We start from the raw sequence: 14,008 nt of genomic DNA on the forward strand, positions 1-14,008 counted from the left end.
CCAAGCTCCTGTTGCCAGGTCTCAAAGTCCAAGCTGGGGCTCGCTGGAAAGTCACAAAGTCTCCAAAGTTACCCCAAACAGACTCCTGAGCCCTTGGTCCCTTCAGCAGCTCCCCAAAGCACCACACCCCCCAGGGCTGCCCTCATCATACAGAGCTGGAAATTAACCTGCATCTCCAGGGAGACTTCCCGATGGATTTCCATCAGGATACTGGGAACGAGCAGCCCTAAATCACTCTCCTTGCCTCTCGGTGGGGTTCCCTTACACTCCTTGGCAGGGATGTGGGTATGTGACCAAAGGTGGGATTTAACAACCCCCCTGAAGAGAAAGCCAGACACAAGCAGCCCCAGGAGACATCTCCGGGAGCTGTGGGAGGGACAGGGGTGCCTGTGGGGGGTTGCAGCAAGGAGGAGAGTTGGATGAGCAGCTCCCAAGGCTCCGATGCTCCGGAGGAAGCCTCAGGGAGCCCTCTCTGCCTGGCATTCCCCACTGCTGAGCTGGAGGGAGCCAGGAAGGCAGGTGAGGCTGTGGAAGATACAGGAGCTATCCAGCCCCGATTTAAGAGCTGTACTCCCCGCCGGCACCCATTGGCTACCACCCCCCCGAAAGGGAAAGAGCAGGATGACACAAGCCCAGCCCCAGACTCGAAGGCACAAGAGCGTCTCAGGCAGGGGCCAGCTCAGGTTTTATTGTCACAGGACAGCGCAGCAGACGCAGGATGAGGAGGTGCTCCTGCCCAGGGCAGGGGTGTTGGAACTGGATGATCTGCAGGGTCCCTTCCAACCCAAGCAGTCTGTGGTTCTGTAACAGGTCACTGCAGGGGGGCACAGGTGTGTGATGCCAGCACATTCACCTCCAGCTGCATCAGGAGGGGGAGGAAGCCACAGGGAGAAGATGCCACCAGCTGCATGCTCTGCTCCCGCCCTGTCTCTGTTCAGGGCAAGTTCTCTGGCCACAGGGACTTTCCCTCTGGGGACAGGGCAGCTAAGATGCTCCTGCAAGGAGCACCATTTGCACTTCCACCAACAGCTCACTTGCACCCATGCTTCAGCGTGGCACCCAGCACAGCACAACAGTGACCAGGGGAAGAGCTGCCCCAGGAGCCCTGCTCCCTTAGGATGGAGAAGCCACAGCTCAGCCTGAGGTCCCAGCCTGTGCCAGAGAAGCCCCTGCCTGGTGGATTTGCCTCCCCTTGGAGTGAGGTGCAGGTGGAAAATCAGGGGCAGAAGCTCTGCAAGAGCACAGAGCATGCATCTGCTGCCTGTGCTACTGTGCCCAGGGCTGCTCTTGGTGGCACTGGAGAAGGGCAGGCCAAAGACCCCAAAATGCTCAGAAGTGAGGTTTTAGCAAAGCTGGGGATGAAAAGGCTGTGCCCCAGCCCTGCTCTGATTTCAGACCTGCCCTTGATGTCAGGACAGCAGCACAGGGAAAGGGCTGGGGCAGAGCTTGGTTCTGTAGCTCCTGGGGGCTGAGGGTGTGCAGGGTCTACCCCTCTGCAGTGACTTCACTTCACAAACCTGAACACAACCAGGATGGAAATGCAGCCCTGGACACTGGTGGCTGCAAGTGGGCAGACAGGCTGGCCTGGCTCTCCAGGGAGGGACACAGTGAGGGCAGGGGGGACACAGCCCTCTGCCACTATCAACCCACATGGTGAGTGGGTCTGGGGGCCCTGAGGGGTGGATGTGAGCAGCGACCATCCCTCAAAGCAGCCAGCCAGGCTGGGGGATTTTGGAGAAGCCAGGGCATTTTACAGCCCCCCCAAAACGCCATCACCCCCCAGACACACAACTCCCCTCGGTGACACTGATGGCTGTGTGTTCCCCAGGACAGGCGTGGCTGATGAGAGCCCAGGAGCCAGCGTGAGCCTTGGGGTCACCCTGGCATGGTGGGGGGCACAAACAGAACCAGCAAGTGTTTTTAGGGGAGTGGGAAATCACAGACAGGTGTAGCTGTGCTGGGTCTGAGCCCTGCCAGAACACTTCTGAGCCTCCGAGGGTTGACCCAACACGAGAGAAGTCCCCTTTGCTACAGGAGGAGGAAGAGGGAGCCCAGGGATGAAGAACACCTTCCCTGCTGGCACAAAGCCCGACTGTGAGAACTTAAGGGCTTTAAAAGGCTCTTGCACCCCCATCCCCCCCTCCCCACCTCAGGACGTTCCCCTGCTGGAGCTGGCAGAGCCCCATGAGCTGCCTCTCAGCGCGGGGGCTGGAGCAGCAGGACAGCCTGTCCCTCCTGGCTCTGGGGATGCTCACTCGGGGATATAGTCCCTGAAGGAGTTAAAGCTGAGGCTGCGGCCCGCCGAGTTCAAGGTGGAGCTGGCTTGCATCTTAGGGATCTTCTCCATCAGCTTCGACACTGTCCTCCTCTTGAAGGAGCCCGGGGAGAAATGCCCCTGCCTCATGAGCTCCTGGTAGAGGCTGCTGAACACTGCCACGGTCTCTTCGTAGCTGTCCCGGGTGGAGATCTCATAGAAGGGAAGCTTCAAGGCTTTGGAGAGGTTTTCACCGTCCTCTGTGGACACCATCCTGTCAAACTGCAAGTCCTTCTTGTTGCCCACGATGACCACAGGGGGCTGCTCCCCGCCGCTGCTCCTCTTGGGGCTGGAGTGGATGTGGTTGATGAGGAAGCACAGCCTCATGACCTCGTCGAAGCTGCACCTGTCTGTCACCGAGTAGACCACTGCGAAGCCATCTCCCCACTTGATCTTCTCCTCTATCTGCAGGGAATCCTCCTCCTGCCGGGGCAGACAAGCTGGTATGAACATCAGAGGCCCCAGCACCTCCTAGATACCAGCTCTGCTGGTTGCAACCTGGAAAACCTCTCAGGGGGGTCCATTGCCATCTCCCTGAAGGCTTTTGGCCCTGGGCTCACACATAGCAGTGACCTACAAAGCCACACAGGTAGCCCAGGGCAGGAGCTGGGTGGGCTGGAATGGGATGGGGCAGCTGATGGATGGAGACAGCTATCAGCCCATCCTGATGTGGACAAGAGGAAGCCAGCCCTGAGCTCTCCATCAGTTGCCTTCCCAGTGCTTGGTGGCTCTTTTGGCCCAGCACCTTCCTGCAACCTTGAACCATCTCCCTGTCCCCAGGGTGATCCTGACGTGTGGAGGAGAGTTGTGCTGCACACCAGCAAGGGGGATGAGTTGGTATTTGGAGATATTTAGCTGAAGCCACACTGTGTTAGAGGGAGGCAGAAAGAAACTCCCCAAGATGAGCACATCTTGAGGGATAATGAAAAGAGGCTCCAGCTGGTGGAGGGATCACCTCCATGGCACCTCCCCAGTGGCATTCCCCAAGCTCAGCCAGCCCTGGACCTCATGTGCTCACCTGGCCAGCTGTGTCGAGGATCTCAAAGTGCACCATCTCCCCATCCATGATGGCCACATGCCTGTAGATCATCTCTGGGGGTGAACAGACAGACAGAAGAGTGCAAGAGAAGCTCCCAGGCAGGAACTGATAACCCAGGTGCCCTTGATGGGAGCTGTGCTGGAGAAGTTGATCTGCACCTACCACAACCTGCAGCCCACATGGCCTCCAGTTCAAGCCCACCTCTCAAAGTGGTGCTCAGCCCATTTCCCCACACCCTGAGCCCAACATCTCTGATCTCCCAGCCAGCACCCAGGCAGCTATTGCCTTGCTGGAAATGAGAAGGGCAATGGTCACAAAGTGTTGGTGCAAAAAAGGGTTATGGAGAGGGGCTCAGCCCACAGTGCAACACAAGGACTTCCCAAACTGCCCAGGGAGGGGACAGCAGGAGTTGGGCAGAAGGATGAATAGTGACCAGAACTGCCACTTCTGGGACATTTTAGCAGAGACCCAAATGCAAAACCAAACCCAACCCTAGGAGGACAGGGAAAGACCAGCCACTACTCCAGGGGCTTCCAAATATCCTGCCCCTTAAAAGCTATCACCCAGCTAATTGCTGGAAGCTGTCTAAGCACCCTGTGCTTCTTTCTGCCATGCTGAATCCTTTGTCCCAAGGGATTTTGCTTTAACATAACCACAGCAAATTACAAAGGGATTTAAGATCCAGGGAGTTGCCATGATGGCTGCTGGCTCTGGCTGCTCCCAGATTGGTTGAGGAGGAAAAGGAGGGGATATAGTGAGTTTGGGGAAGAGCTGGCTGTGCCAGGGGCAGCACTGGGTGCACCAGAGTCTCTGAACTGCTCTGGTGGCAGCAGTGATAGTAACAAGGAAAAGGACATCACCTACCTAGGGTCGGGTCGTAGTCTCCAATGAATCTCCTGGTGATGAATCTCACAGTCAGTGCTGGGAAAAAAAACACAGGCAGCCCAGTTACAGTTGTCAGACCAAACTGCAGAGACAAGGGCTGAGCGAGGCAGAAGGGGTGGGCAAGGACATGCCCCAGCCTCAGGAGAAACAGCCATTGAGGGCACCAGGACAGGGCATCCCAGCAGCGAGGCTGTGAACCCAGCCCCAGGAGGACCAGGTTATTGCCAAGCCTGGGGAAAAGGTCTTCAAAGACACCCAGACAGGCTGGGTCACTGCTGCACACTATCCCTGTGATGAGCAGAGAAGACCACAATAAAGCAGCAAATTGCCAGATCTTGGTGGCAAAAGGTGAGAGTGAAGCAGACTGGGAAGGGATTGTGGTTACCCAGGTAGATGCCATAGACCAAGCCCTCTTTTCTCCCTCACAGCCCTTGCATGACGGCACAGCCCCATCCAGATCATCCTCTGCCTTGCTTTACCCTGTGTGCAACATGGAGAAAGCACCTCAGGATGGGCAAGGAGCCTACCTAGGCTGACAGCTCCACCTCAGCATTCCTACACAGCCTGAAACATCTCCAGAGCTCACAGACATTGGCATTGCCCATTCCCAACAACCTCAGTGCTGCCATTGCAAAAGCCTGGATGGTTCTGCATCTGCCCCAGGCTGCCCAGAGCTGCCCTATCCCTGGAACCATTCCAGGTCAGATTGTTTGGGGCTCTGAGCAACTTGATCTAGTTGCAGATATCCCTGCTGACTGCAGGGGGTTGGACTGGATGAGCTTTAAAGGTCCCTTTCAACCCCAAACTCCCTGTGATTCTGTGCATGTGTTCTTTGCAAACCTCTGCATCAAAGGCTGAAATTCCAGTTCCATGAGCAACACACCAGACACCTCTGCCCAAAGCTGCCTGCACATCATCATCACCATCCTCAGAACACCCATCACGTCAGTGAAATGCAGCCCAAGAGCAATGGAAGCACCAGCAGCCAGCTGAGATTTGGACAACCCAATCTCCTGCCTGGCCAGTGCCCAGCAACCTGTCCTGCACTGCTCTTGGCTGAAACGTCCTTCTAGGCTGTGCAGGACACAGGAGCCCCAAAAGCAGCAGCAAGAAGTGGCTGGGCTCCAAAAAAAAGATGGCCAAGGGCAGGATTTCACCAGCCAGAGCCCAGAGGTTCTGGTGCAAAGTGGCTCCTGGCACATGGAATTCCCCCTCCAGCGTGGCCTGAGATGATAAATTGCATTTTCTGGCGTTGATCCTGCACAGATTTATGCAGGTACTGAAGTTTTTTGTGGGGTGAGTGATCCTCTTGGTGGCCTCCAGCCAACAGGCTCAACATGGGGCCAGTCAGTGCCAGGCCAGGTTCTCCCTCTATATCACCAGTGCTGAGGCTGAAGCTGCCCAGATGGTCCCATTAAGCTCAGCGCTGTCAGGCCTGACCCAGGCTCACCACATGCAGAAGGGAAGGTTTCTGGCACCATAGCTCCTGAAATCCATCAAAAGGCCAAAGCTGGAGGAGCACAGGTCATGGCAAACTGGGAGGTCCTCTTTACACCAGCTGTGAGGTGCAGAAAACAGCCCTGGAAAGGCAGCAGATGAGCAGATGTCCCAAGCACCAGCCTACCCTGAAGGACACACACCACCTTCTAGCCATGCCTGTGCCTGGGAATTCACATCCCCAGCTCAGGGGTGCTGGGGACAAGCAGGAACCACTGACTCTGGTTCATCCTTGTAAGGGATCCTGCTCCCTGGCAGCTCAGCAGTGTGTGAAGGGACAAAGCAACCTCCTGCCACAAAGCCACCCTTGCCCCTTCCACCTGCTGGCACAACACCAGCCCAGAGGTGGAATCGTTTGGCCCAAATTTTCCTTCTCACAAGACAGGAACAGCAGCAGCTCGGGCAATTAACTCCCTCCCCCCTCCCCTTATCCAATTACCACATCTCCCTCCACCAGACCAGGAGATGTGAAGCCCAAATTACAGTCTAATGTGGGGCTGGGTGGAGGTCTGCTGGTGCTGGAGGCTTGCCCAAGATCTCCATCAAACATGGCAAGGGCCTTCTTCTCACTGAGGAAGTGTGCTGCCTCTCATCATCCCTCTCCATCCAGGCAGGCTGGAGGAGACAGACCTTGGCTCCAGAGCAAGAGCTTGTCTGAGGTGGGCAGGTGCTCTGGGCACTGCAAAAGAAAATCAGAGAGACTCCTTGTTTATCCATAAGGCACAGGAAAAGCTCTGCCATCGCCTGGGGTCTCCAGGGGAACGTTCCCAGACCTGGGGAGAGCAGCCAGGGCTGAGGCTCAGCTGGCAAATGGCCAAGAATTGGAAATGGGGAGGGGAAAGCAAAAGCTTCTGAGTAATGAAGCAATCTGGAGGTGCTGAAAACCCTGCTGGTCTGATCGGGGCAGGGTGCAGCCAGAGCTGTGTCACTCCTGTAACAGGGCAGCCAGCTTTGCCAAGTGCCCCCAGAGTGCTCAAAGGGCCACAAAAGTGCATCTGTCCTGCTAAGTGCTGGGTTTTAGCACAGGCTCCTGCTGCAGAGCTGGCACACGGAGAAGCCTCCTCTGGCAGCACAACAGTCCCCGGGCCACGGCAGGACTCACGTGGCACCTCCAAGGCACAGGGAGGTGGCAAGAGACTGATGGTCGTGAGAAAGGGCAGGAGCAGGGATGTCACCAAGGTGTTGGTGAGATGCTACCGAGGTGCCTTCGTTTTGGGAAGAGCACGGCGAGGCAAGCAGCACCCTAAGAGCAGATGCAGGACCACGGTGCTGAAGATCCAGCCACAGAAGTGTTCTCATTCTGAAGCTAAGTGTCCTCCTTACTTGACCTTCCACATCTGCAGCCTCAGGCAGCCTGTTAAACAAGCCCTGGGAGAGCTGTCTTGAGGAGCCTGTGATGTTGGGACCGAAGGGGAGCTGGTGAGGAGGAGCAGGTGGTGCTTGGCTGCCATCAATTTACTAGCAGTGGAGGACTTGCCTGCAGGGCTAGTCCAGGGGCTTTCAGCAAAAGAACTCCTTGGCCTGGCCCAAAGGCTGATTTTCCTACTCACCACCTCCATCTCTGCCTTCCAAAATATCTTTTTGCAGGAAACTGTGCTCAGGGTGGGAGAAGATGGACTTGGAAAGCACCAGCATCTCCAAATGCAGCTCTCCACCCTTGCAGAGCTCTCCTCTTGCCCTCAGAGCTTCCCTACAGAGCAAGAAGGGAGCTGAGTTTTGGGGGAGGGAGGTCAGCATCAGTGCAAAGACCCTCTCAGGTGTCATTTCAGAAACATCTTGCTCTTAGCTTTTGGAAAGAGTCAGGCAACACAACTGCTCTTCATTCATGGTCCTTCAGGTCTGAGACAACTCCAATGCCCTTCCAGGCTGCTTCATGCTGAGGAACTGATCCCCAGTACCTGATACTGCAGATCATAGAATCATAGAATCAGTCAGGGTTGGAAGGCACCACAAGAATCATCTAGCTCCAACCCCTCTGCCATGCCCAGGGACACCCTACCCTAGAGCAGGCTGGCCACAGCCTCATCCAGCCTGGCCTTAAACACCTCCAGGGATGGGGCCTCAATCACCTCCCTGGGCAACCCATTCCAGTCTCTCACCACTCTCCTGGCAAAGAACTTCCTCCTCATGTCCAGATCCACCTATCCAAACAAACCCCTCCTCATGGTCTTACTGAGTGACTCCTCAGTGCAGCTGCTTCCAGAATGCACCACTGATGCCTGGCTGTGATGTTCTGGGGCAGCAGAAGCTGGTGGCTCAGAGGCTGAAGGCGGCCCAGGAGCACGGCTAATGGAGGTGATACTCAAGCTCTTGAAGGTGTTAATGATGTTAATGGGTAGGGGACAAGCTGTACGGGGACAGGAGTGAGAGGCTGAGAGCTGGTGTGGAAAGGCAACAGGGACAGAAATTGGTGGAAAATGAGTTTGGACAGGTTAAAAAAAAATACAAACAGCAAGGGTGAGGCAGGAGTGCAGAGCCCAGGAGAGACAGGATGGAGAAGCTGTGCAACAGGAGGAAGGAAACAGAGCAGGGGTGTGAAGGGAGAATAAACCTCACCAAAAGCAGGACACAGTATGAAAGCCCCCAAGGCCACCAGATGCTGATGAAAAGCCAACTCTTGCACCTAGCTTGCTTTCTCCAAGCAAATCTGGGGACATCAGCAAATGTCCCCCAGGTCTCTGCCCTGCATACCCCTTCAGCACTAGCCATGATCTGTGTGTCCTTTAGAAGACACCAAGGTACCAATTTTCCCCCATAAAGCTTATTGTCCATGTCCTTTAACACCATTTCAGTTGGAAAAGACCTTTAAGATCACCCACTCCAGCTGCTCTCTAGCTGTGTTAACCCGTGCCCAACCTTTAAGATCACCCACTCCAGCTGCTCTCTAGCTGTGCTAACCTGTGCCCAACCTTTAAGATCACCCACTCCAGCTGCTCTCTAGCTGTGCTAACCTGTGCCCAACCTTTAAGATCACCCACTCCAGCTGCTCTCTAGCTGTGCTAACCTGTGCCCAACCTTTAAGATCACCCACTCCAGCTGCTCTCTAGCTGTGTTAACCCGTGCCCAACCTTTAAGATCACCCACTCCAGCTGCTCTCTAGCTGTGCTAACCCGTGCCCAACCTTTAAGATCACCCACTCCAGCTGCTCTCTAGCTGTGTTAACCCATGCCCAACCTTTAAGATCACCCACTCCAGCTGCTCTCTAGCTGTGCTAACCCGTGCCCAACCTTTAAGATCACCCACTCCAGCTGCTCTCTAGCTGTGCTAACCCATGCCCAACCTTTAAGATCACCCAGTCCAGTTGCTCTCTAGCTGTGTTAACCCATGCCCAACCTTTAAGATCACCCACACCAGCTGCTCTCTAGCTGTGCTAACCCATGCCCAACCTTTAAGATCACCCACACCAGCTGCTCTCTAGCTGTGCTAACCTGTGCCCAACCTTTAAGATCACCCACTCCAGCCATTCTCTAGCTGTGCTAATCTGTGCCCAGCCTCTAAGATCACCCAGTCCAGTTGCTCTCTAGCTGTGCTAACCCATGCCCAACCTCTAAGATCACCCAGTCCAGTTGCTCTCTAGCTGTGCTAACCCATGCCCAACCTTTAAGATCACCCAGTCCAGCTGCTCTCTAGCTGTGCTAACCCATGCCACTCAGCACCACACCTAATGTGGCTTCCCACCCAGGCTGGGCTTTCTGTTCCTTCAGCCCCAGCATCTCTGCTCCAAGCAGCATCTCCCACCCCTGCCCTGGTCCTCTTTGAGGCTTTACCAAACTCCTGCCTTCCAAGCTACCTCTGGGTTTCAGATCTTGCCTGCCTGAGAAGGGACTTGGAGGGAGCAGGATGGAATTCGGGCGAAGTGCTCTGTGGAGGTAAGCAAGGACCCTGCAGGAGGCAGGTGCTGAGGTCTTCACCGAGGTGAGCAAATGATCAGGGCTGGGAGCAAGATGAGTTGGGCTCATTTCTAGAAAGCACCTGACTCTGTCATGTGTTAGGCAGCTGCCCAAAGCCGAGCGCAGGGTGGTGTGAGGAGAGGAGCCAATTAAATTGATTACAAATTGGCCAGAGCACAGGAACAGGAAGGGAAGCTGCCAGTCGAGCCCAGCCTTATAAGGAGGTTTCTCTCCCCAATCCTGAACACCAGGGACCTCAGAAAGGGAGAGCCCCAGAGCTGGGAGGGTTAATTTTGTATCTGATTCAGTCTGTAGCAACAAGGAAGGGACGGTTTGAGTCACCTGCCAGGGTGGGCACAGCATGGGTACCTGTGGAAGCCACATTGAACCCCACATGCTGCAGCATGGCCTGTCCTGGCCAGCACAGTGGCAAGCAGAACAGGTCACCTTTGGGGAGGTTGTGTCCAGAGCTTCCCTCTGAGGAGGCACAGAGTTGGCACTGGGTAGGAGCAGTGGCAGGACTGAGGTGAGCTCAGCATGGGCTGGATTTGCAGCCCTCGCAGCTTCAGACAGATCTTTAAAGTCCTGATGGGTTCAGCCGTGGGGCTGCACCCAAACCCAGCCCTGCTTGGAGGAGCTGGGACCTTAGGTCAACAGATCTGAAGAGGCATTGGAAGAGGTTGCCCAGGGAGGTGGTGGTGCAGTCACCACCCCTGGAGGTGTTCAAGAAATGTGTGGACATGGCACTTTGGGGCACGGTTTAATGGCCATGGTGGGGTTGGGTTGATGATCTTAGAGGACTTTCCCAACCCAAACAATTCTATGAGTCTATTTCCAAACCAACCTAAAAAACTCAAACTCTTTTGCTGAGAATTAAGTGTGTGTGGAGGCTTCCTCCTTTGTTACTGTTGGGGTTTTCATTGCCCATTTTGGTTGCTCACATCCTCAGCTTTCCCAACCTGGCTTCTGCTTCCTGAAGTGGCTGATGCCACCAGCTCACTCCATGATGCTCCAGCATAGAGCTCACTCACATCCCACAAGGACTAGGAGCTTGGTGGCTCAGGAATGGGTTTGGATGAAACTCTCCTTCACCCTTCCCTCCCCAAAACATGAATTCCCATTTGTGGCACTCCTTCCTTGGGCAGCCTCATCTTCCCTTGTCTCAGAGATGAGCTGTCTTACACAGTCCTGTGGGAGCTTGGGCAACGCTGCTGCTGCTTTTGATGCCTCATGTGCCACAGGAAAGTCCCTCGGGCCAGCTGCTCATGGTCCATCACCCAGGGTATGAACCACCCTGACGGGCAGGGGAAGCTCTCCGTGGTGTCCTCACCCCTGGCTCTGCCTGGCACAGGAGCCTGCTGGCAGCTCCAGCGCAGCACCCAGTGGAGGTGACATGCCATCCCTTTGCAGGACAGGACGTGCAGGACAGCACATGCAGGGGACACAGATGGGCACAGCTCTGTGTCAGGGCAGCTGCCAGCCCACGAGGTGTCGTGTGCCTGCAGCTCCCAGGGCTGCTCCTGGCACACTCTGGCCTTCTGCAGGAGCCAGGTATTGATCACCTCCCTTTGCCCTGATTTCATGGTCTCTGTACTGTCACAGCTCAAGAGGATGACAAAAAAAAGCTTTGCTGAAGGGCACGAAGGCTGCAGGCACTCAGGAACTGAGCTGGCACAAGGCAGACGCTGCAGGCTGGCCCCGCATAGTGCCCAGCCCTGCCTCAGTGCCCATCAAGGAGGCACCAGGGCTGAACCCAGCTGGAGAAACCTTTAAACACCCTTAGCATGATCCCAGCATGTGGAGGAGGCACAACAGTTTCACAGGAGGAGCCCAGAGCTCCCAGACACCCAGGCCAGGTGGGATTAACACCCGCGGGAGAAGCGGGCACTTGGGCTGGGGGACGAGGCAGAGCTTCGTACACTTTGTACACCCAGGGCTGGCCAGCAGGGACCCGGAGGCCAAGCACCACAGAGGGTCTCCCCCTGGCGCTCCGGGTAGCAGGGGAGCCGACCCCCGCTGCCGTGCTCAGGCTGCCCGGCGCTGGGCTGCTGCGGGGTCTGGGCGGCAGCCTCCTGCAGCTGAATCGGGGGAGCGCTCGTTTGTCATTAGCGCCGGCAGGACGAGCGGGCGGGCAGGAGGCTGGGCGCTGACTCTATATGGACACGCAACCTCCACGGCCCCGCTGCTGGCCACCGGCCAGCCCGAGGTGCCACTGCTGCAGAGCGTTTAAAGGTTCTGCCTTTCCGGGGCGATCTGCCAGCAGGACGCTGCCCTGTCCCCAAAGACGCGGCAGCCTCAGCTGCGTCCCTGCTGAGCTCAGCCTGTCCTGCTTCTGCCCTGCCCCGCTGCAATAAACCCCACAAGGATCCGCATGGATCCACACCTTCCCTCGCCAGTGATCGGCACCTCTTGACCCTGCTCCGGGCATGCCAGGTGCTGAGCAGAAATGGGGCAGAAGTGAGGGGGCAAACAGGACAGAAATGGGGCAGAAGTGAGGGGGCGGGGGGGGCAAACAGGACAGAAATGGGGCAGAGGCCACTTTTGCCCCCAGGTGTTCACAGCTCAGGATGGAGAAATACGAAGGGGTGGGAGGAGAATGATCCCCAGCAAGAGAGGGGTGAAGGCTATGACTCTGGTGCTCCCAGCTTAGCATCCCGAATCCTCACCTGGCAGCCACAGATGCAGAGCACGGAGCAAAGTGCAGGGAAAGGTATTTTTCCGAAAGGAAAAGGGAGCCCTGTGCTGCAGTGGGGCTCTGCAAACCTGCTCCCTCTGCCAAACGCAAGCAGCAACCTCACAGCATCTGGCAAAGCACAAACTTGAGCTTGGCCTTTGATACTCAAAGCTTCCATGCTCAGGACATCTCAGCCTGACCTCTGCTCCACGCTTGCTGTCCAGGGATGGAAAATCCACCTCAGGCTCAGCCCTGGACGTGCCGTGCCCGCCACTGAAACTGCAGGGCACGCTTCAGCACACTGGACTGGGGGAGTCCCACCCGGGGCAATGCTGCAGCCACACAGAGAAACTCCTTCCCCAGCCTGGCTGCAGCCCCGAGGTCTTCAAGCCCTTGGTCCTGGGGGCATGGAAAGGGTTGCAGAAGGATGTTGGAGGATGTTATGGTCGAGCAGAATGAAGGGGGGAATAGGGGAGGGATGCAGGGAGGATGCTGTGGTGATGCTAGGGGGCTGCTGGAGTGATGCAGAAGGGATCTTGAGGGGATGCAGGCAGAGGATGTTGCAAGGGGTGCCAGGGGGGTGTTTGAGGGATGTCGAAGGAACACAGCGGGGGATGCAGGAGGGATTTGAGGGGGATGCATGAGGGATCTGGGGAGATGTTAAAGGGCTGTTTTGGGGTTGCTGCAGGGGGGATGTTCTGAGGAAGCAGGAGGTGTGCCCGGAGCCGCGTCCTACCTGTCTTGCCCACGGCGCTCTGCCCCAGCACGACGAGGCGCAGGGTCCGGCCCGGGCTGAGGCTCACGGAGCGGCGCAGGGGCCGCGGGAAGCTCATACCGGTGCCGGGGCTCCGCCGCTCTCCGCCGCTCTCCCCGTTCCGCCGAGCGCTGCCCGCCGGCTCCGCCCCGAGGGCCGAGCCGGGCTCAGCTCCGGGCTCGGGGCAGGCGGTCCCCAGCTGCTGATGCCTATCTCCTCTTCCTCCTCCCTCTCCTCCTCCTCTTTTCTCCTCCTTCCCGTCGAGGCGGCCCCTGCCCCGGCTCTGTGCCTTGGTTCCACCGGTCTCAGCTGCTCCAGAGGGTCTTACTGGGACCCCACGCCCGGCGCTGGCAGCTGCTGGCCCGAGGAGCTGCTGAGCTCAAGGGCAAGATGAGAAAAGGTTGGAAAGCAGAGCAGGACCTGTCTAGACGGGGGACACGGGCAGGAACCTGCCTTCCTCCAACCCTGCCCCAGATCCCTTCTGTGTTCGAGACAAACTGATGGGGACAGGACGCGGAGGGCTTGGCCACAGCTTTGCCTCTTGCCCCGTTTCAGGTGCAGCCTGGTCCACACGAAACCCCTCTGGGCAGCCACAGCCCAAATCCAAAATGTGAGGTTTCTTGCTCCTGCTGTTGGTTTCTGGGCTCCAGATGTAGTTGAGCCGTGGCCATGTCTCTCACCAGCTCTGGGGAAGTGCTGCAGGGACATGACTGCCACCAGGGGCTGCTGCTCAGACAGAAGCAGGCAGGACGCTCACATCAGCTTGTGATGGCCAGATGAAGTTTGGGGTGAGGTCTGCTTGGTGCCCAAGGAGAACCCTCCGGGGGTCCCCCAGGCTTTATCCAGGGCCCCTCTCAGCCAGAGCTTTGCTGCAGCAGCATCAACAGCTCCACCTCTCCCGTTGGCAGCAGCAGCACTTGTGATAACCCTTCTGCCCTTGGAGGTGGGACAGCCA

General features: G+C 57.0%; 1 protein-coding gene across 1 annotated transcript; it reads right to left on the minus strand.

Annotated features, from left to right (window-relative positions):
• Window positions 1-666: 666 nt before the first annotated feature.
• On the minus strand, window positions 667-13,207 carry LOC135186327 (ras-related and estrogen-regulated growth inhibitor-like). The gene is made up of 4 exons (XM_064163965.1): window positions 13,036-13,207; window positions 4,218-4,274; window positions 3,333-3,406; window positions 667-2,737 (listed from the first exon to the last, which is right to left on the minus strand). Exons 1-4 carry the CDS (start codon window positions 13,130-13,132, stop codon window positions 2,252-2,254), a joined length of 714 nt encoding a protein of 237 aa, XP_064020035.1. The 5' UTR covers window positions 13,133-13,207; the 3' UTR covers window positions 667-2,251.
• Between the last annotated feature and the right edge of the window lie 801 nt (window positions 13,208-14,008).

Source organism: Pogoniulus pusillus, chromosome 24 (assembly GCF_015220805.1).
Source record: "Pogoniulus pusillus isolate bPogPus1 chromosome 24, bPogPus1.pri, whole genome shotgun sequence".
In the NCBI taxonomy this organism is placed as follows: domain Eukaryota; kingdom Metazoa; phylum Chordata; class Aves; order Piciformes; family Lybiidae; genus Pogoniulus; species Pogoniulus pusillus.

Coding starts and splice junctions, on each gene's coding strand:
- LOC135186327 (XM_064163965.1), bottom strand. CDS start 13,132: ATGAGCTTCCCGCGGCCCCTGCGCCGCTCCGTGAGCCTCAGCCCGGGC. Junction 4,275..13,035: donor GAGCGCCGTGGGCAAGACAG/GTAGGACGCGGC, acceptor TTTTTTTCCCAG/CACTGACTGTGAGATTCATC. Junction 3,407..4,217: donor AGACTACGACCCGACCCTAG/GTAGGTGATGTC, acceptor GTTCACCCCCAG/AGATGATCTACAGGCATGTG.